The sequence below is a fragment of the Erpetoichthys calabaricus genome, chromosome 11 (genome assembly GCF_900747795.2).
Source record: "Erpetoichthys calabaricus chromosome 11, fErpCal1.3, whole genome shotgun sequence".
Taxonomy (NCBI): domain Eukaryota; kingdom Metazoa; phylum Chordata; class Cladistia; order Polypteriformes; family Polypteridae; genus Erpetoichthys; species Erpetoichthys calabaricus.
In genome coordinates, this window is record NC_041404.2 from 87,978,011 (window position 1) to 87,999,443 (window position 21,433).

Sequence of the window (21,433 nt, forward strand, 5' to 3'; positions counted from 1 at the left end):
AAAGCAGATTCTTTTTACTATGCATTCTAGACTTTATCAAACTAGACGTTCTCCAAATGAAATAGTCTACTTTCTGCACTAGTGCCCTTAATTCTCAAAGGATACAAGCAGTAGAAAGAATAAAAGAGCCAAAACTAAAAAATAATTCTAAATGTATTACCTCACGCCAACTGTTTTTCGGGCGCACACCCTGAAGTTTATTTTTGGTCAGCTGTAAACAATTCATTCTTGCCCTCACTGAGCCTTTTCTGAGCATTTTTGATGAGTTCATATTGTTTCAGAGGTGGACACTCCACACTGATCCTGATGAGGTTCTCAAAAGTGCTAAATATTATCTTTATTATTATCTTACACTTGTAGATTTCTTACTAACAAACAACCAACATATCACACAATAACACAAATCAAACATGCAGCAAGTCATAGAGAAGATTGACCCTCAAGATACATAAACTAACAGCTACTAGCTAAACCTTAGTCAATTGATCAAATGTAAAGTGATACATGAAATTTTATTTTCTCTATCTGTACTATAATCACTACAGGATGAGATTTAACAGACAGGTTTACCAGACATTATAAATGACACCTCTCAAAACAAATTCTGACCCTCTGTATTTGCTTGCTGCATCCCAATATGCACCAAAAATGGCTTGTGCCCCAACACATAGATGTACATGATTTTGCTTTTTATACATATGAATTCCAGTCACAAAAGAAAAACATGTAATAGCAATAAAATAATTCTGGCAGATGACATCACTCTCATACACTCTGCTATGACACCTAAAATGGTGTCACAAGAAACTTTATTACTGTTAAGTGTATTTTGCTTCATTAACTGCAGAACTAGCTGGATGCTCATGCAAGCAAAGTGTTCTTTGAGATTAAGCATATGCCATTTTGAACTTCATTTTAACCTCATGCTGATGAAGTACAGTCCAAACTGCATTAAGTTTTTCTAAGTCATTTTTGATTGATACAAACAACAACCAGAAGCTAAAATGGTGTAATGCAGAATACCAGCATTTTTGTTTTAGCAAATAGTGTTTTTAAAGCATACAAAAATACTTAATATACTTAATATTATTATATTTATGAATGCTGTGGTGGATGGCTGGCTGCTCAACCCGGCCAGTGGGACACTGCCTTCCCCAAGACACCAGATGGCGAGTTTCCTGCAGCATATTGGTGGAATCTGTAGTTTGGCATTACAGCCCTGATGGGTACTGTGGGTGCCGCCAGGAGATGTTGCAGGAAGATCTGGGGATTTGTATTTCCATATACTGTAGTCTGAAATTACTCCCAAGTCACGGGGTCAGAAGCCCCAAAGTACTTCCGGGCTGAAGAAAAACCTCAAGTCCTCCATCTGACCCGGAAGTGCTGGCAAGTCACAGGGATGGAAGAACAGAAGCACTACCAGGTCAGGGACTATATAAAGGACTACTGAAGACCCAGCAAGAGAGCCGGAGTTGGGATGTAGTGGACAGAGCTTGCTGGTAGGAGTGGAGGAGAGATTTGTGTTGTTTATTGTAATTATTGTTACTATATTTGTTACTTGCCTGTTTATGGTGGCGGAGGTGCTATTGGGCACTATAATATCAGAAAGAATAAGACCTTCTTGGTGATTTACCCTGTGTTCAGTATGTCTGTTTGTTGGGTTGAAAGGGGCAACAGTGATCCCTAGCATCTTACAATGCGTAATAGCTTACATTTGGTTAAAGTATTCATTTTCACTTAAGTTTTATAGTACATTACCTGTATTTGATCAAAATCTCAAAACACATCATGGGAAAGGTAGAAATCAAAATAATAGTGGCTAAGGAAGCCAAAATTAATATCAGTTCATTAATTTATTTTTTATAACTTTTCCAAATTACTGTGCTGACAGGAACCAAGCTTTAAGGTGCACACTTACACATACACACACACACTGGTTTATTCTGGTGCAATCCAATCAGCCAAATAAAATACCTCCCCTTATAAGAGTTTAAAAAGCTCAAAAGTTAATATCACAAACAAGTGTCACGCAAGATTCATTACTGAGGTAGAAAAACAGAGGGAGTGCCTTTTGAATAAGGACAACACAAGCAGAGAACTGATGTAGAGTTCCATCTCTGGTGGTGTGATTGTACACTATACAGTAAGTAGTATTAATAAACAGCCTTAACGCTTAATTGGGGTATGCATTTCAACAATTATTCAGAAACCAATGTTCAAGAAACCAGCTGGTGAAGTTATTTCTGATTCCTCACAGTTCCTGAAACCTGACCTAGGCTCATATTTATCAAGTGTGTCAGAGTAGGAAAGCGGTTCTAACTGGCGTATGATGCAAATCTGGCCCTACTCTTAGGAGTATTAATAAAAGCATTTTATGTATGTTCCTAATTTGGGAAACAACTCCTAACTTCCACAGGACTTAGGAGAGCTTGTGATATGTCCTAACTTACTAGGAGCTACCAGAAGACTGCATTCAGGCAGAGACTGGCAAGCACATTCCAGGAAACACTGGATAACAATGAACTCATAAAAAGATCAGTTTGACAGAGATAGAAAATCTTGTATGTTATGTGAATGGTCCATCTTTGTGGAGAAGCCACATGGTGTCAAATGAAATTAAAGTGTTGGTAATGTTAAATTTTTTAGCCATACTGAAAATGCAGTTTGTAATAGTAATGACTTGGGTATGTCTCAACCAACCATTTCTTGAATTTTGCACTTCTTTAAAACATTGAATTTCTTTAAAGATAAATAACAATTACAGATACATTCTCCCTACGTCTGTGTGGGTTTTTTCTCTGGGGATGTTGCATTCCCACCAGAATCCCAAACAATTTTGTGTAGCTTAATTGCCTAATCTAAACCCAGCTCATTATGAATGGGTGTGGGAGTGTGTGTTATGCTGATACCACATTATGTGACATTTTGTCATGGGGGTATCATAGATTTGCCAATTGCAGTTACTAATCATATCGCTCCACCATGTCAAAATGCATGACTGAAATCACTGCCCATGTTACGTTTACCAACCGAACTCTTATCTTCCAGCACAGTCACACTTGCCCCTTTTTCCGATAGTCAACAGCATGTTGCATGACAGTGCCGCGCTTTACAAACTTTTAACAGCTGTAGCAAGTTCAGCAGCAATATCTGCCCTATAATTTTTTCTCATTCTGTTATGGTATGTAAAATACAAAACATTAGACTTACAGACATCCCTTCTGCTTGTGAGATTCAAAAGACACGTGTTCCTTATTTCTTGTCACTGTATTGTATGCACTGTACTGCTGGCTGAACTTTCGTTGGTTCTCAACTCCCATACGTAAAGAAGTCACTCCTCTGACCAAACCTGTCTGATTTTATCGTAGCCAGTTGCAGACTAATTGGTCTCAATCGTTTACATGTCACATTAGATGATTGTCTTCATGGAAGCGTGTCACTGACTGCATCCAACTTATTAATGTTATGTAAATGAAGGCTACGACAGAAAATTGCTGGAAAAGATGTCTAATGTGACATAGGTGTTAATGTGTCCTGTGATTGGCTGGTGCCTTGTCCAGTGGTGAGTCCTGTATTGTGTCCAGTATTGCTGGGATAGTCTCCCACCTTCATGACACTGGACTAAATTAAACTGAATCAACGACACTGAACTGAATTTGAACAAGGTTTTCTATTCTCTACATAACTTTTCTAAGCTTTCTTATGAATGAAATGAAAAGAGTCATTTGAGTTAATCTCACACATCTGGATATGGTTTTAGACAACCCTAATATGTATTAGCTGGAAGCAAAGACACAGCAAGTACTTAGGCATTTGCTTCTTTACTCTCTCGTATACGAAGTATAGGGAAAGTATTGGAATCTTCCAAAAATTCCATTTCGAGATTTTGATGAACCTCGATGTTTCAGACCTCCTCGAATCCAAAAATACCATTTTTGGAATTATGTCTGTGTGTTTGTCTATGTGTGTCTGTGTGTATGTAAACACGATAACTTGAGTATGCTTTCACTTAGGTCAACCAAATTTGGCATACAAGTATTAGGTAAAAAACATTGATTTCTATCAACTTTTGGGCTATTTCCATTATCCAGAAGTCGTACTTTACCTTTAATTCATGCAGCTGCAGAGCCCGATTTATTCAACTTTACTTTTACAATAATTCTTTAATATATTATTAATTTGATTTGATTTTTTGCGGATGGTTTTTTAATGTACATAATATAAAAATATAATCACTGTCTTGCAATTTACTCCTCAAGTATCCATCCCCATATCTGAGTATACGCGAAAGTCTAGGTTAGAACACTCCCGATTTTTTACTTTGAGGATACTTCTTGGCTCATCAGAACAGACCAGTTGGAATCCTGGGCTACTGCATCTTCCCTTGCACCTTTAAAGGCTGTGGCTGCAGCTTTAGGTGAACAGCAAGAAACAAAAATAAATTGTAAAGAGGTATGTGGCAAAATCAAATAGTTAAGTCTTAATCGATAGTGGGTTTTCCAGTCTTTTAATCCACTGCTGAAAAGACCGCAATAACTGAATGAAATAATGTATCTTATCCAGTTGTCTCAAATAAGAGGTCTTTATTTTTACAACACATTGTTTCAGACCAAAGCATCAACAATAACTGTTAAAACATTCCTGATGGAAAAAACAGTGGGTTGTCTTTTTGTTTTTTATCTACAGACGACTACTTGTGGGAGGGAACTTCCTGATACAGTTGCTGAGACACAAGCACCCAATACAGAACTGAGGGGAAAAGTTTGCTATGTAGCTGTAATTTTGAGCAATGTTCAAGTTCACATGTATTCGCTCATACAAATCAGTGGCGATTATAGGAATGAACAATAAATAAAACCGACAAAGAAAGCTCCCTGACAAAATTAAAGAAGTAATTAGTACCCCTGACAGTGGCTGGGAGGTTCACCAACTACAAATAGTTCCCTGACTTCCTCCATTGTGTATCACTTTTTCTCAGATGCACATATATTTTTTTCCTTATGAGTTCAGGGACAGTTTGCTAGTCTGCTCACAGCTCCACTTTCTGTTGGCTCCAATAAAATGTCTATACAGCTGCTGTACAGTCATTGCTACACACCTGGCCCTGAAATTCAAAATAACCAACAGTAATTTTTTAATCAGAAAAAAAAGGAAGCAGCAACAAATCAACCAAGCACTTCATGACCAAAAAAAAGAACAGAAACCAGGTGGTCAAAGATAGCACAGTGTATGTACAAATAGAAAACTGTTTGCTACTGAAAGTTGTTGGGGATCAACTCAGGTTTCACAGACAGACACCCTTCTCCTTCTTAATGAAAACTGTTTTGCAAATTTACCACACAAATTTACAGTATCTGCCTCACCCTAAAAAAGAAAAAATTGTCAGGAAATTATATTACTATTACAGTACACTGTACATTGGAAAAACCTCAAAATCAATAAAAGTTAAAACCGTAGCCAAGACAGAGAGATCATAATTGAACATCTGATCAGAATTAAGGTCTTCCACTGGGGGTACATGAATAAGATTATGATATTTTTCACATTAAGGCATGCAAAAATATGGTCTGTTACTTACTGGCCTTTTAGCAAAAGTGTAGATGTATTTAACAACATTATATTTAGCACAAAGTGTGACATGTGTCATCTTATTGAAACTTGGTTAGAGGATACAATAATCCACTACCTAGCGTTGATGATTTTATCTTTTTACTGAACTTTAAACACAAACTGAAGATGTGGATGCTGACTCTCAAATATCTTCAAATATGCATGAGAACTCCTTGTCATTGGAAAAAAAAAACTAACAAGATGCTATCACTATTTGCCTCAGAAAATTAGCTAATTTTTACCGCATTAAACTTTAGTTTTCTGCTTAACAACTCACATTATTGCACTCACCAAAACCTGTTTTTAATAAGCTAAAACAAAGACAATTAAGCAATTCGCTCATTAAGTTAATTCAAAAGAATCTACTAATCTCAATCCTTATTCACTGGCTGTTCAAATCATTATGTTTCTAGATTTCGTCCATTCATTACTGAATCACTTTAACAGAGTACATTTGTTGAGAACACCAAAGCACATCCTGGCAGCCTTACTTTCCTGCTCATAACATGGGACAATCACTCATACAGGGCCAGTTTTGAGTCACTTGTTTACCTAACATGCACATCTTTGGGATGTGGTAAGAAACCAAGAGTACATTTAGAAAACCCCAAGGGAAGAATATGCAGACTTCATATGAATAGTCTCTGGGGCAGGTTTGTAAGCCAAGACTCTTCATCTGTAATGAGGCATCTGTGCATCCATGTTGTCCACATTGCTAACTGACCTCCACATTGCCCACATTGCTAGCTTTCATTTAATTCAAAATCCTCTTCAAGGGTCATTACTAAAAGTAAGAAGTATAACCACATAACTCTTATTCCTGAATTTGCACTTTGGCTTTCAGTTAGGTTTAGGACCTTCTTCTAATCCAAGTATATAAGATTTAATGGTGTTGGCACCTGTTATTTAAAAGACCTCATCATAGCAGTCAGTGTAAAACATATAAACATATGAACATTTTCAGAATGCACATTACATTTTAGGTGACAGGTCCACAAAAGTGCAGAATGATCTTTCTGCTACTGTAAGGGCTGTATCATTTGTATTTTAAGTTTTTAAGTCCAGACTGAAGATGATGACTAGCTTATGCATATTGTAAATACAGTCATATGAAAATGTTTGGGAACCCCTCTTAATTCTTTGGATTTTTGTTTATCATTGGCTGAGCTTTCAAAGTAGCAACTTCCTTTTAATATATGACATGCCTTATGAAAACAGTAGTATTTCAGCAGTGACATTAAGTTTAGGGCGGCACAGTGGTAGCGCTGCTGCCTCACAGTTAGGAGACCTGGGTTCGCTTCCTAGGTCCTCCCTGCGTGGAGTTTGCATGTTCTCCCCGTGTCTGCGTGGGTTTCCTCCAGGTGCTCTGGTTTCCTCCCACAGTCCAAAGTCTTGCAGGTTAGGTGCTTTGGTGATTCTAAATTGTCCCTAGTGTGTGCTTGGTGTGTGTGTGTGTGCGCCCTGTGGTGGGTTGGCACCCTGCCCGGGGTTTGTTTCCTGCCTTGCGCCCTGTGTTGGCTGGGATTGGCTCCCGTGACCCTGTAGTTAGGATATAGTGGGTTGGATAATGGATGGATGGCCATTAAGTGTATTAGATTAACAGAAAATATGCGATATGAATCATAACAAAATTAGACAGCTGCATAAATTTGGGCACCCCAACAGAGATATTACATCAACACTTAGTTGAGCCTCCTTTTGCAAATATAATAGCCTCTAGATGCCTCCTATAGCCTTTGATTAATGCCTGGATTCTGGATGGAGATATTTTTGACCATTCTTCCATACAAAATCTCTCCAGTTCAGTTAAATTTGATGGCTGCCGAGCATGGACAGCCTGCTTCAAATCATCCCATAGATTTTTGATGATATTCAAGTCAGGGGACTGTGACGGCCATTCCAGAACATTGTACTTCTCCCTCTGCATGAATGCCTTTGTAGGTTTTGAACTGTGTTTTGGGTCATTGCCTTGTTGGAATATCCAACCCTTGCGGAACTTCAACTTTGTGACTGATGGTTGAACATTATTCTGAAGAATTTGTTGATATTGGGTTGAATTCATCTGACCCTCAACTTTAACAAGGGCCCCAGTCCCTGAACTAGCCACACAGCCGCACAGCATGATGGAGCCTCCACCAAATTTGACAGTAGGTAATAATAATAATTCTTTACATTTATATAGCACTTTTCTCACTACTCAAAGCGCTCTCTACACAGGGAGGACCCGGGAAGCAAACCTATAATCTCCTTACTGCAATGCAGCAGCACTACCACTGCGCCACCTGTGAGGTAGCAGGTGTTTTTCTTGGAATGCGGTGTTCTTCTTCCACCATGCAAAGCACTTTTTATTATGACCAAATAACTCAATTTTTGTCTCATCAGTCCAAAGCACTTTGTTCCAAAATGAATCTGGCTTGTCTAAATGAGCATTTGCATACAACAAGCAACTCTGTTTGTGGCATGAGTGCAGAAAGGGCTTCTTTCTCATCACCCTGCCATACAGATGTTCTTTGTGCAAATTGCGCTGAATTGTAGAACGATGTACAGATACACCATCTGCAGCAAGATGTTCTTGCAGGTCTTTGGAGGTGATCTGGGGGATGTCTGTAACCATTCTCACAATGCCGCTCCTGTATTTTTCTTGGCCTGCCAGACCTGGGTTTAACAGCAACTGTGCCTGTGGCCTTCCATTTCCTCATTACATTCCTTACAGTTGAAACTGACAGTTTAAACCTCTGAGATAGCTTTTTGTAGCCTTCCCCTAAACCATGATACTGAACAATCTTGTTTTCAGATCTTTTAAGAGTTGCTTTGAGGATCCCATGCTGTCACTCTTCAGAGGAGAGTCAATGAAAAGCACAACTTGCAATTGACCACCCTAAATATCTTTTCTCATGATTAGACACACCTGTTTATGAAGTTCAAGGCTTAATGAGCTAATCCAACCAATTTGGTGTTGCAAGTAATCAGTATTGAGCAGTTTCATGCATTCAAATCAGCAAAATTACAAGGGGACCCAAATTTTTGCACAGCCAGTTTTTCACATTTGATTTAATTTCATACAACTAAATACTGCTTCACTAAAAATCTTTGCTCAGAAAACACCCCAGTACTCAGATGTTCCTAGGAAATGAAATACATACAGTGGCGTAGCGTAGTGAGGGCGGCAGGGGCGGCCCGCCCCGGGCGGCACTTTTAGGGGGCGGCCAAATTTCACAATAAATAATAATAATATCTTGTAAAAATTTGAACCATTTCATTTCAGATTTTTGTCGCTCCTACGATTCAGACCAATTGAAATGAGCACGGAATTTTTCATTACTTATTCTGTGATGAAACTGGGGAATCCCCTTTCTTTAAATGAATGTATAAGCATCTGCCGAAATTGACGAGCAGGACTTCAAACTGGAACGACTTCGACTGCGGACTTTTATTACTGCCACAGGCAACGAAAATATATTAATTAATGCGGACCCACTTGAATTATTAAAATTTATTGTGAAATCCAAGCTGGAAGATACTCTGCCCAATATTATAATAATGCTCTGAATATTCCTCACAATTGCCAGAAGCAATGCCAGCTGTGAGAGGAGTTTTTCAAAATTGAAATTGATCAAAAATTATTTAAGATCAACAATGAGTACTTTAAGGCTAACCAATCTGGCTATCTTGTCTATTGAGCAAGAGGTGTGTGATGCTATAGACATTGATAGTGCAATAAAAGACTTTGCTCTTAAAAAAAGTAGACGAATAAAGTTTTAGTTAAAGACAGAAGTTTTGTTTTTAATTCTAACAATTATATTATTTTTCAATAAAAACATAAATAGTAGCAGTATCGTTCTAGTTCTAATTGGAAGTCGATTTGTGTTTTATATTCAATTCGCTAATAACTTCATCTTGTCGATCGTCAAGGTATAATCATAAGTGTTCTATACCTGTTATATCAATGTAAGTGGCATATGTGTAAGAATTTTTGTAATAAATGTGATTATTATATTGTAAAACATATATACATGACTTTTTTATTTGTAACCTGTACAATACACAATAATGATGATTGTTCTTGCCGAAAAATTCTTTAGAATTACTGTATATTTTAGTCTTTTAAATTGAAATACCTAAATAAGGGGGCGGTGGAATTTTCCTCCGCCCCGGGCAGCTGACACCCACGCTACGCCACTGAATACATATCACTGTTGTCTTTTTTGTTGAAAATAAAGTAAATTATTATGCAGGCTGAGAGGGGTTCCCAAACCTTTTCATATGACTGTATGTTATTTATTCGCACACTAATACAAGTTTGACACTCATGAACTTTTACTGCCCCTCTTTCATTGTAGAGCTCTTTTTAGTATCCTGCTGTGGCACTTGGAGCTACTGCTACTTCTCCAAGATACTGGTCTCCTGTCCATGAAACAAGGCATTAGAGCGACAGGAATCTTAGAATCAAAATGGTTTCTGACAGATCATAAGACCGTCTCACTTTACTAGAGAAATACTGTGTGGCATTCTGTGTGTATCTATGAAATTTCAGATCACCTGACAGTGGCAAGAACTTCTACTAGCATGACTTAATTTATATTATAACAAATGAGATTGCTTCTCACTTTATAGATTTTTGGTATTGATATGCACATTTATTTATGTATATGGCCAAAGGTTACAGTCTTTAGTGATGTTTCACTATATTTTTAAATCTATGTAAGTCTTCTGAGCCGGTACTCTATAAAAACACTGCAAACTGATTTGTCCGAATTGATTACAGTCTTTAATAAAAATTACATTTTTTATATTTGCATCTGAATTGATAGGGTTCCTATTCCATACTCTACTCATCCACCAAATATGGCTGTCAGTGTCAATCCTAAGCAAGCAACTCCCTTTAACTCCCTTTAAAGGTGTGCTGGGCTGATTCACATCTGACAGTTCACAACAGAGGAACAGCCTTGAGCTGATTTTGTAAATTCGTCAACTATGAAACCCAATTAATGCAGTACATGAGTGAAGAAACCTGGGCCTATCCTAGTAGCATCAAGGATAAGGCAGAAATAGACCCAGCAGCACGTCACAGGGAACACCCAGGCACGCACATCCACCTTCAATCAAACCAGAACAGCTTAGAATCCCTAATGAAATTGACATGCACGTCTTTAAAGATACGAGAGGAAAACCAGACTACCTGAGGGAAACTCCACAGACACATGAGAGAACATATAAACTCCACAACATTATTCTTTTGGAGTACTATGAGGTGCCAGTGCTAAAAACAGCAACACCATGCAGACGATTCCATGTTTTAACTATGTTTGTAAATGAGTACAACACTCTAAGCTTGTAAATGGGAAGTATGCAGTATTTTTTTTAAAAATAACTGAATTAAACTTTATGAAATCTAGGACTTTTGAAAACCTCGACAATTGCTCCGAACGAAAGATTTATCCATCCTGCTTTAAACAATTTCCCTTTTATTCAATTCTTTCATTTCTATTTCCTGTTTGCAAAACTACAACCCCAAGGCTCACTCTTTACAGTTCGCTGGGAAAAATGCATACATTTTTATTTCTAACCTTATTTTATCAATTTCAAAAAGAATACTCAAACTGGCAATATTGAAAACTGTCTTGCACATTCTAAAGGATTAAGAAGTCTTATATTAAAATGATTTGAGTTATTCTTAAACTGTGCCATAATACTTTACAATATGTTATTACCACGTAGTCATCACTTACTCTTGTGACATCTTTTAAAAAACAACAACCAGAATTATACACAATATTAAACAAACTAGCAGCAATCTAAATACCATACAGGTCTGAGTTAGTATAGAAAAACACTGACAGATTTTTTTTTTTGACAAATGACTGATCCAGATTAAAATCTTACATTCTGGGTACCTGTTCAAGATTTTAGTAATTAAATCAAATGACTAATAACTCGACTAAAAATATTTGCATGTATTTGAATGATACCTTGCTATGTTTTTCCCCCAGTATGAAAATGTCATAAAGATCACCCCATTGTTTTGCTTGATTGGTTGAGATGTTTAAAACTAAATACAAATGAAAGAAAATGACGAATTGAAAGACTGAGATGAACCGAACAAAAGCTGAAAAATGATCAGCCGTGCACTGTGTCAATATTAGGACCTGCAAGCGGACATCAACTCTATTGGTGTAGGACAGAATGACGTATCAGTGAGTTGAGGGTCGTGACCGTTTCAAGTTCAACGGATCCTGGAACGTTGTACTACACAACCTGCTATAGGTCAAGACAGAGCGTGTAGCTAAAACTCTTCTCGGCACAATTATCTTGCCTGTAATTTTGATAATGCCACAATAGGGGATGAAAGGCGTATATTATCAATTGTTAACCCTCCGTCGAAGTCTGGGGGTGGGGGCAGTGGTTAGGGTTTTGCTTGTTGCAGTTACATTTTAAAACAGTTGTTCGACCTCGGGGACGCTTTGAATACAAGCGTAAATTCATGGAAACGTCGAACATTCAGAGGTACTCGGCGCCGTGACGTAAATGTCGCGATCTGCAGCTGTCCCCCTCTGGAAAGTCAGTGAAAGGCTCGGCGACAACAGCCAGGGTACGGTGCTGCTAAATGCATTTTTGAGAGGTCAGCGTTGATGAAATGCAACGCGCTGTACTAAAAACAAACATTTTTAAATTTCCGGTATTTTTAAAATTGATTTAATCTTATTATACGCTGTTTTTGATGTGATGGGAAAATATTTGAACAGGACTGCATGATGGGACCCATACCAGTAATTTAGGTGTAGCTAATCTATGTGCTGAGCGAACAGGACATTCCTGACATTAATGCTTAAGATACGTACATTCCACAGATGTATCAGTGTTACGTAGCCTACATATGTTCATTTTAAGTCGTATTATAAGTTTATTGGCTCCTTCTCCGGTCACCCAGAATCTGGGACATTTCTGAGTCATGTGGCAGATGTTTATCACTCAGCACAGTAAAACCATGATTTTGACGTACCTTGATGCTGCTTTGTGCCAAGAACAGGAAATCCCACCACATCCTCTAACAGCATGCATGCTCTCCTCTTCACAGGAAACATGCAAACATTTCACATCACATCCACCCCCACTGGTAATATCACTTGCAATAAAGAGGAAGCCTAAGTGCACTATAGTCTCACACAATTCGCTGGTCAGGATGATGGTAATTGGCAAGAATCTCACGGGAATCAGAAGCCCAAAGAGATGCCAGGATTCGACGCATCAGTCCATTTGCTTTACCGAGGCAACACGCATGGCTCATCGCAGAACAAATTGCGCAGGGGTTATTATGGGAGCCAGTCGTCGTCTCGATCTGTCACGGTGAAAGAAAGCCCCAGTGTATCAAATGCAAGAGCCCTCCCTGAGAGAACAGACGAGCGATGAAGTCGAGTTGATGCTGAAATGAGGGCACACGCATAGATGGGGATGGGCAGTGTTAGACACACTGGGGCGCGGGCGCTGTTACACCGACTTCCCTCCATCCATCCATCTCCGTAACTCAAAACAGGCTGTTTTGGTGTTGCGATGGGACAGCGGTAGAATATACGCCAACACAGCGCCCTACGGAGACTAACCACAAAATTCAATTTTACACGTTTAATACCCAATCTAAAATGTTCAATTTTTAAAGATTTCCTCTACTGAGTGCATAAGGTTGAAGGCAGATTAACGGTATGTGTAATCACACAGACTGAATTCCGTTACTCGCGCGCGCATATACGCCTTTGCTTCACGAAAAGGATTACACAACACACACAACAGCCCCTTGTTCTAAGACACACGCAGGTGTCAGTGAGCTACCTGACGTTTCTGATACCTGGGAACACACGCGGTCAACTTAATATCCTCATTTCAACAGAAAAACCTTAACCCCACCCAACACAGAAAGGGTAGTAGACACAGCGCCGCTACGAGGTCGGGCAATCAACCAAAGCTACACAGAAACAATAGTCATTTTGCTAGCTATTCAATAAGTCCAATTTTCGACGTATGAATTATCTTACACAGCTTAATCAATTACCAAGATAAGAGTGCGATCGACACATGCTGGGTCACTACACATATACTCACGTCATCCCCTAGCCATTACATGCCCCAAACGTATTGCGTACGCCTCACCGAACTTATTACCTCGTCGGCATTTCATCAATAGCAGTCATGTCAAGCTTAATGATCGTCCTTTCCTGAGACAACACTATTAACCTATCGAACGCATGCAGGGGATTTGTTAGAATGAACGGTGTACTTCACACGCTTGAATTCAGCCATTTACACTCATGTCACAGTATTGACATTATGTCTGCTGTACAAGTGCTAGCACTTATAATCATACCAAGTCCTCTTAATTCTAAATGCATCCATCCACCGCAATAAGCTTCGTAAAGTCGTCATACCTTTTCATCATAAGCCAATACTGGCTGTAACGGTGAAGATGTCCACCACAATTACTCTGATAGATAAACACCTTTCAAGAGGAACAACTCCGTCTACTGAACATTCGTTTACAAAACCTAGCTAGTTAATATTTGATGAGCTCGGATCCGGTTGCCCATCGGCTGAGTTCCACGACGTGCACGAGGCTCCAGTTTCACACAGTTTACTCCTGATGCTTACCACTCAGATCCACCGGGTCTATCCGAAACGTCTGCTGCTACAGCAACACAAAGTTTCTTCGTTTTTGTTTGTGTTTGAGTATATCTTGCTATTTAGTTCCAGTTCACCAAGCGTTATGCACTCGCAGTTACACAAGCCACAGCACTAACTCGACTGTTCGGAACAAGTGGCCCGAAGCTCACCCAATCAAACGCGAAGAGTATTAGTTCAGAACCCACCCCTTCATCAGATGAGTGACAAGCCGAGTAACAAACCCGGACGCTCTACTCAATTCCTTCTGCAATTCAAGCGAGGAGTGCCGCTCTGAATTTTGCAACGTTGACCGTAACCATTGCCCGAGTTTTGATGTAGCAGCACCCGCTTAGCTCGTGTCGTTTGCGTATGAGGAAAACAAGCACTTACCCAGCTGATCAGAAAGATGGGTCTTTTGGCAGATGCAAAGAAGATATTTGGAAAACAAAACACAATAAGATTATCAAGTGAAGCGGTAAAACATAACATAACAATATTGATAAAAATGTAAAAAATAAAATAACATTCGAATGTGTGTTATAGTGGCACTTAGGTTGGCTCTATTGCCTCATGGCGCTTGTGGGCTTAGTGCTATCTTCATGGGTTTCCTTTGAGGAATCAATTTGCCTTTCACAGATGAGACATGAATTCCGATTCAGTATGTAAATCTTTTATTTCATACGAGGGACGTTCAAAAACTTTTCGCACTTTTTAAAACTCTATTTATTATGAATTTCAAAAACAAATTACATCACTTTTTGAACGTAAATTGTTTAATGCCTCTAAAAGAATGTGTGCATCACAAGTTGCTTTAAATTACAATACAGTATAAATATAAGAACTGGCATAGTAGAATCAGAAAAAGTACTCAAAAGGACAAGTTGAAAGAACTTCATTCAAAATTAATGGAGTAATTCAAATGCAATTAATTGTGGATAATCTAACAATAGCTAAATTAGTTATTCTAACAGCAGTGAAATAAATTGGGTTAGCATAACTTATTTGAGTTATTCAAACTTACTTTATTTGATAACATCTAAAAAGACAGGTTTGTTAATCTAAATTACTTAATGTTAAAAGAACAAAATTCAGTTGGATAGATGGCATAAACTCACATTATGTGTCTAAAAAAACATCCGGCGCCGCCGTGAGTGGCAGCCTTTTCAGCAGCTCCGTGTATGACTGTATATGTATGTGTACTTTTCTACTTTTATTTTTCTATTTTTATTTATTGATCACTCCTATTACTTTATTTTATGTGGATTCGTTCCCTGGACACACTTACTTTTACAATGTGGGCATGGATTTTTACACGCCGAGACTCGCATATTCAAGTACTCAACTTCGAGCGCTGAGAACAAATGCCAGTGCCGGTGTGGTTCCATATTTACCTGACGAGGTAAGAAGGCGGTATCGTGGCAGCAGAGCCGGCACTAAGCTAAAAAAGAAGCGGCTTGCGAGAAAGTGGCGTTTCAAGCCTTCGGTGCCTTCTGTGATTCTGGGGAATGTAAACTCAATCTCAAATAAGATCGACGAACTGGCTGCGCTGGTGAAAAATGTCAGGACCTACAGAGAATGCAGTTTGTTGTGTTTTTGCGAAACCTGGCTAAATAACACCATCCCAGATGCCAACGTGGAGCTACCCGGGTTTAGCACAGTTAGAGCGGACAGAGATGCAAGTACCTGTGGGAAGCACAAAGGAGGAGGACTCGCTCTCTATGTTAATACACGGTGGTGTAACTCTGGACACATTAACGTCAAAATCTCCACTTGCTGCAGGGATATCGAACTGTTGGCCGTAAGTTTACGTCCCTACTACTTGCCCAGAGAGTTTGGACATGTCATTGTTGTCATCGTGTATATTCCTCCTCGGGCGGACGAGGAGTCAGCGAGTGACATCATCCATTCTGCTGTTGCTAAGTTACAAACGCAGCACCCTGAGGCGCTTGTGCTAATCGCTGGAGATTTTAACCATGTGACGCTGGACAAAACATTACCTGCATTCTCCCAGTATGTGGACTGTAACACCCGGGGAAATAAGACTGTTGATTTACTGTATGCAAACGTTAAAGACGCATACAGCGCCACCCCGCTGCCTGCGCTTGGGAAAGCAGATCATAACCTGGTTCTGGTTCAGCCTCACTATAAACCAAAAGTGAGAGTCCTACCTGTAACCACACGATCATTCAGGAAGTGGACCCCGGAGGCTGAGAATACTCTGAGAGAACTTTTTGGAACTACAGACTGGGATATCCTGCAGGGATCTCATAATGAGAACATTGAGGAAGTTGTTGACTGCACTACTGACTACATCAACTTCTGTATGGACATTGTAGTTCCAGTAAGAACTGTACGCTGCTATGCTAACAACAAGCCATGGATTACAAGTGACATCAAGGGCCTTTTGAACCAGAATAAAAGGGCTTTTAAAAACGGTGATCAGCATGAGCTCAAGCGTGTGCAGAAGGAACTCCGAGTCCAGCTCAGGGCGGCGAAGGAGCAGTACAGGAGAAAGCTGGAGCAGAAGTTGCAGAACAACAGCATGAAGGAAGTGTGGGATGGGATGAAGATCATCACTGGCTGCAGCTCGAAGCGGGGTACCACCATTGAGAGAGACGTGAAGAGAGCAAACCAAATGAACAACTTCTTTAACAGGTTTGACCACCCTAACCCACTCTCACTCTCACCTCGGAGTATTGCACCCTCCACACATCCTTCTGCTGATACCAGCATAGGAAAGACATCCCCACCCATAATTACAACAGCGCAAGTGAGCAAAGAGCTGAGGAGACTTCGTGCCAGCAAAGCAGCGGGTCCAGATGGAGTATCGCCACGACTGCTAAAGGTCTGTGCATCGGAGCTGGGGGGCCCTCTACAGCGCATCTTCAACCTGAGCCTGGAACAGGGGAAAGTCCCGAGGCTTTGGAAAACATCTTGTATCACCCCAATCCCAAAGGTATCACGTCCTAGTGAGCTGAATGACTTTCGGCCTGTTGCTCTGACATCACATGTGATGAAGACCATGGAGAGGCTGCTGCTTCACCACCTTAGGCCACAGGTTCAACACGCCCTCGACCCTCTGCAGTTTGCATATCAGGAGAAGGTGGGAGCAGAGGATGCCATCATCTATATGCTACACCGATCCCTCTCTCACTTGGACAGAGGTAGTGGTGCTGTAAGAATTATGTTTCTAGACTTCTCTAGCGCCTTCAACACAATCCAACCTCTGCTCCTTAGGGACAAGCTGACAGAGATGGGATTAGATTCATACCTAGTGGCATGGATCGTGGACTATCTTAAAGACAGACCTCAGTATGTGCGTCTTGGGAACTGCACGTCTGACATTGTGGTCAGCAACACAGGAGCGCCACAGGGGACTGTACTTTCTCCGGTCCTGTTCAGCCTATATACATCGGACTTCCAATACAACTCGGAGTCCTGCCATGTGCAAAAGTTCGCTGATGACACTGCTATCGTGGGCTGCATCAGGAATGGGCTGGAGGAGGAGTATAGGGACCTAATCAATGACTTTGTTAAATGGTGCGACTCAAACCACCTACACCTGAACACCAGCAAAACCAAAGAGCTGGTGGTGGATTTTAGGAGGCCCAGACCCCTCATGGACCCAGTGATCATCAGAGATGACTGTGTGCAGATGGTGCAGACCTATAAATATCTGGGAGTGCAGCTGGATGATAAATTAGACTGGACTGCCAATACTGATGCGCTGTGCAAGAAAGGACAGAGCCGGTTATACTACCTTAGAAGGCTGGCGTCCTTCAACATCTGCAATAAGTTGATGCAGATGTTCTATCAGACAGTTGTGGCGAGCGCCCTCTTCTACGCAGTGGTGTGCTGGGGAGGCAGCATTAAGAGGAAAGACGCCTCACGTCTGGACAAACTGGTGAGGAAGGCACGCTCTATTGTTGGCATGGAGCTGGACAGTTTAACATCTGTGGCAGAGCAAAGGGCGCTCAGCAGGCTCCTATCAATTATGGAGAATCCACTGCATCCACTTAATAGTATCATCTCCAGACAGAAGAGCAGCTTCAGCGACAGACTGCTGTCACTGTCCTGCTCCACTGACAGATTGAGGAGATCGTTTCTCCCCCAAACTATGCGACTCTTTAATTCCACCCAGAGGGGTAAACGTTAACATTCAACATTATACATAGTTATTGTCTGTTTTTCTGTTTTTCACCTGCATTGTTATCATTCTTTAATTTAATATTATTTATTGTATCAGTATGCTGCTGCTGAAGAATGTGAATTTCCCATTGGGATTAATAAAGTATCTATCTATCTATCTATCTATCTATCTATCTATCTATCTATCTATCTATCTATCTATCTATCTATCTATCTATCTATCTATCTATCTATCTATCTATCTATCTATCTATCTATCTATCTATCTATCTATCTATCTATCTATCTATCTATCTATCTATCTATCTATCTATCTAATTTCTATCTATTAATAAAACCCAAACCACAGTTTTAGAAACTTTATTTACACAAATCCATCCATTGTCCTAACCTCTTTATATATAGTTGGGTCATGGTGGTATCCCAGCAATCATCGGGCCAAGGCAAGAACAACACCTAGGCAAGATGCCTGTCCATTGCAGGGTGAATACACACACACTTGGGCCAGTTTAGCAATGGCAGTTTACCTGACCAACACATGTTTGGACTGTGGGTGGAAAGCAGGGAGAACACAGGTGGAACATGCAAACTCCATGTAGGGGCGGAAACCCTGGCCTCCTTATTTCAAGGAACAGTGCTACCACTGAGACGTTGTTGTCACTCTTTCCACTAATTATTAAATAAAATTACTAAGTAACAAATTATACTTGATAAAGAATTCATATATTACATAGTATCCTGCCCCGCGATGGACTGGGTTTGTTCCTGCCTTGAGCACAGTGATTACTGGGATAGTCTCTAACTGCCCTGCATCTCTGCTCTGCATAAGCAGGTTAGGACAATGGATGGATTTGTGTAAATACAATACAATACAATATCATTTATTTTTGTATAGCCCAAAATCACACAAGAAGTGCTGCAATGGGCTTTAACAGGCCCTGCCTCTTGACAGCCCCCCAGCCTTGACTCTCTAAGAAGACAAAGAAAAACTCCCAAAAAAACCCTTGTAGAGAAAAAAATGGAAGAAACCTTGGGAAAGGCAGTTCAAAAAGAGACCCCTTTCCAGGTAGGTTAGGCATGCAGTGGGTGTCAAAAAGAAGGGGGTCAATACAATACAATACATGGAACAGAACAAATCCTCAATAAACTATAAAAATAAAAAATGTACAAGTATGGGGCAGAATTTAACAGTAGATGATATCACATAATATGATTTGGATTAGTTTAGAGTCCTGGGGCCTCATGTATAACGCCGTGCGTAGAACTCACACTATAACATGGCGTAAGCACAAAAGCGGGATTGTGCGTACGCACAGAAAAATCCAGATGCAGGAATCTGTGCGCACGCATACTTTCACGTTCTTCCACTACATAAATCCCGATTTGCGTGAAAAGTAACGCACGTGCACGCGCCTTCTGTCCCGCCCCAACTCCTCCCAGAATTACGCCTCTTTGAATATGCAAATCAATATAAATAGCCTTCTGTGAAAAGACAATGGGAAAAGCACGGGAGAAAATATAAGAATTTCAGCGAATACCAAGTGGAGGCAAAGGAAAAAATACTATTTGTTGGTTTAAGCAGTGGTATAATCAACAAAAGAAAGCTGATCGAGTGACAGAGTGTCGGAAAAACTCGAAAGATCAAATTCACAAAGTCGCACAGTGCCGAAATAAAAAAGAAATCACATATCAAAGTCGCTGTGAAAAGGCGAGTTGTAGCCCACCGTCTGAGTGTCATATGAAAGCGTATTAGGGTACAAACAAAAAACATAGGCACACAGTGGGAAAAAAGCACGAAATGTCAACTTTAATCTCGGAATTTCCACTTTAATCACGTAGTTTATTTTGCCATTAAAGTAGAACATCATAAACTTCATCTTAAAATCGTTTATTTTACTAGTTTCTCAAGTAGCATGTTAAATGCTTTTTTCTGTGTTTGATCTTCTATGTGCTCTATGTGTGTGAATCACTATGTGCTTCCGTTCTTTCTCTTTCTCCGACAGGACACAGAATCCATTACATTCGAGATATTACAGCTCTCTGAATAATTAAAATACTGAGATGTATACGTGATATCATTTTCATGATGATAGGAATGAAAGCATGTTATTAAACATGGGAACACGGTGGCGCAGTGATTGTTCATATCTCACGCAAGAGGCTTGCTGCACCATGTGTGACCTTCGATGAAATAATTTATTACAGAAGTACTGTCTCTTTCAAACGTACTAACCTCCAATTCCTGTCCATACTTTTCTTTCTCCAATCGCCACACAATCAGCTCTGTAATAGACGTTAAGCCATTTGTAAGCTTAGAACGCCGATTCTTCAAAACTTTTAAGGAACATTGAAATATCTTCGTAGTACATGTTTAATTATTCTATTCGTCTATCCTTCCAGTGTCGCGTCAGCACCAGCAAGAATACAGCGCAAGGCAGGAGCTATCCTTGAACTAGCTATACGCTGCGGCACCGTGTCCTCACATGTTTAATTATTAACAATACAGATTATTTAAATGAAGTTAAAGTTTTATCTGTATACTATAAGCAACATATTTTGCTGCATTTCATCTTAAAAATGATATTGTCATCATACACGCTTTATAAAGTAGCGCAGGTTGTGCAATATTATAACTGTAGTGCAAGTTTACAGTGAGGTGATTGAGTGCGTTTATAGTTCTTGGGATGAAACTGTTTCTGAAACGCGAGGTCCGTACAGGAAAGGGTTTGACGCTTTTTGCCGTGGTTGAGGTAGTGTGTACTTGAAACTGTGTACCGATAATTCTCTTTCCGATCATCTGCTGCTGTGATTCTTACTCAGATACAGTGATATAAATACTCCAAGTGGTGCAGTGAGAGTAATATGGAAAAAGATGATCCGCTGTGGCAACCCTTAACGGGAACAGCAAAAAGAAGAACAAGATGCAGTGAGCGTAACAACGCTAAAGCAGTTCTGGTATTTGGAATACTATGGCTATTCCCTGGCCCATTATATTGCAGCAGGTTAATTACAATCAGATGCATTA

General features: G+C 39.9%; 1 protein-coding gene across 3 annotated transcripts in view; it reads right to left on the reverse strand.

The window, feature by feature from the left end:
• LOC114660696 (CD82 antigen-like) overlaps positions 1-14,422 on the reverse strand; it is a 79,586-nt gene extending 65,164 nt beyond the window's left edge. Inside the window, exon 1 of one of the 3 annotated variants that reach the window (XM_051933890.1) lies at positions 14,248-14,422. Coding sequence is in view for 1 of the 3 variants with exons in the window: in XM_051933889.1 (XP_051789849.1) it covers positions 13,765-13,780 (16 nt within the window). In the remaining 2 variants the exon portion in view is untranslated. Of the gene's footprint in view, positions 1-13,764; positions 13,840-14,027; positions 14,124-14,247 lie in introns of those variants that run through there. The other 2 variants (XM_051933891.1, XM_051933889.1) reach the window with 2 other exon arrangements.
• Positions 14,423-21,433: the final 7,011 nt, after the last annotated feature.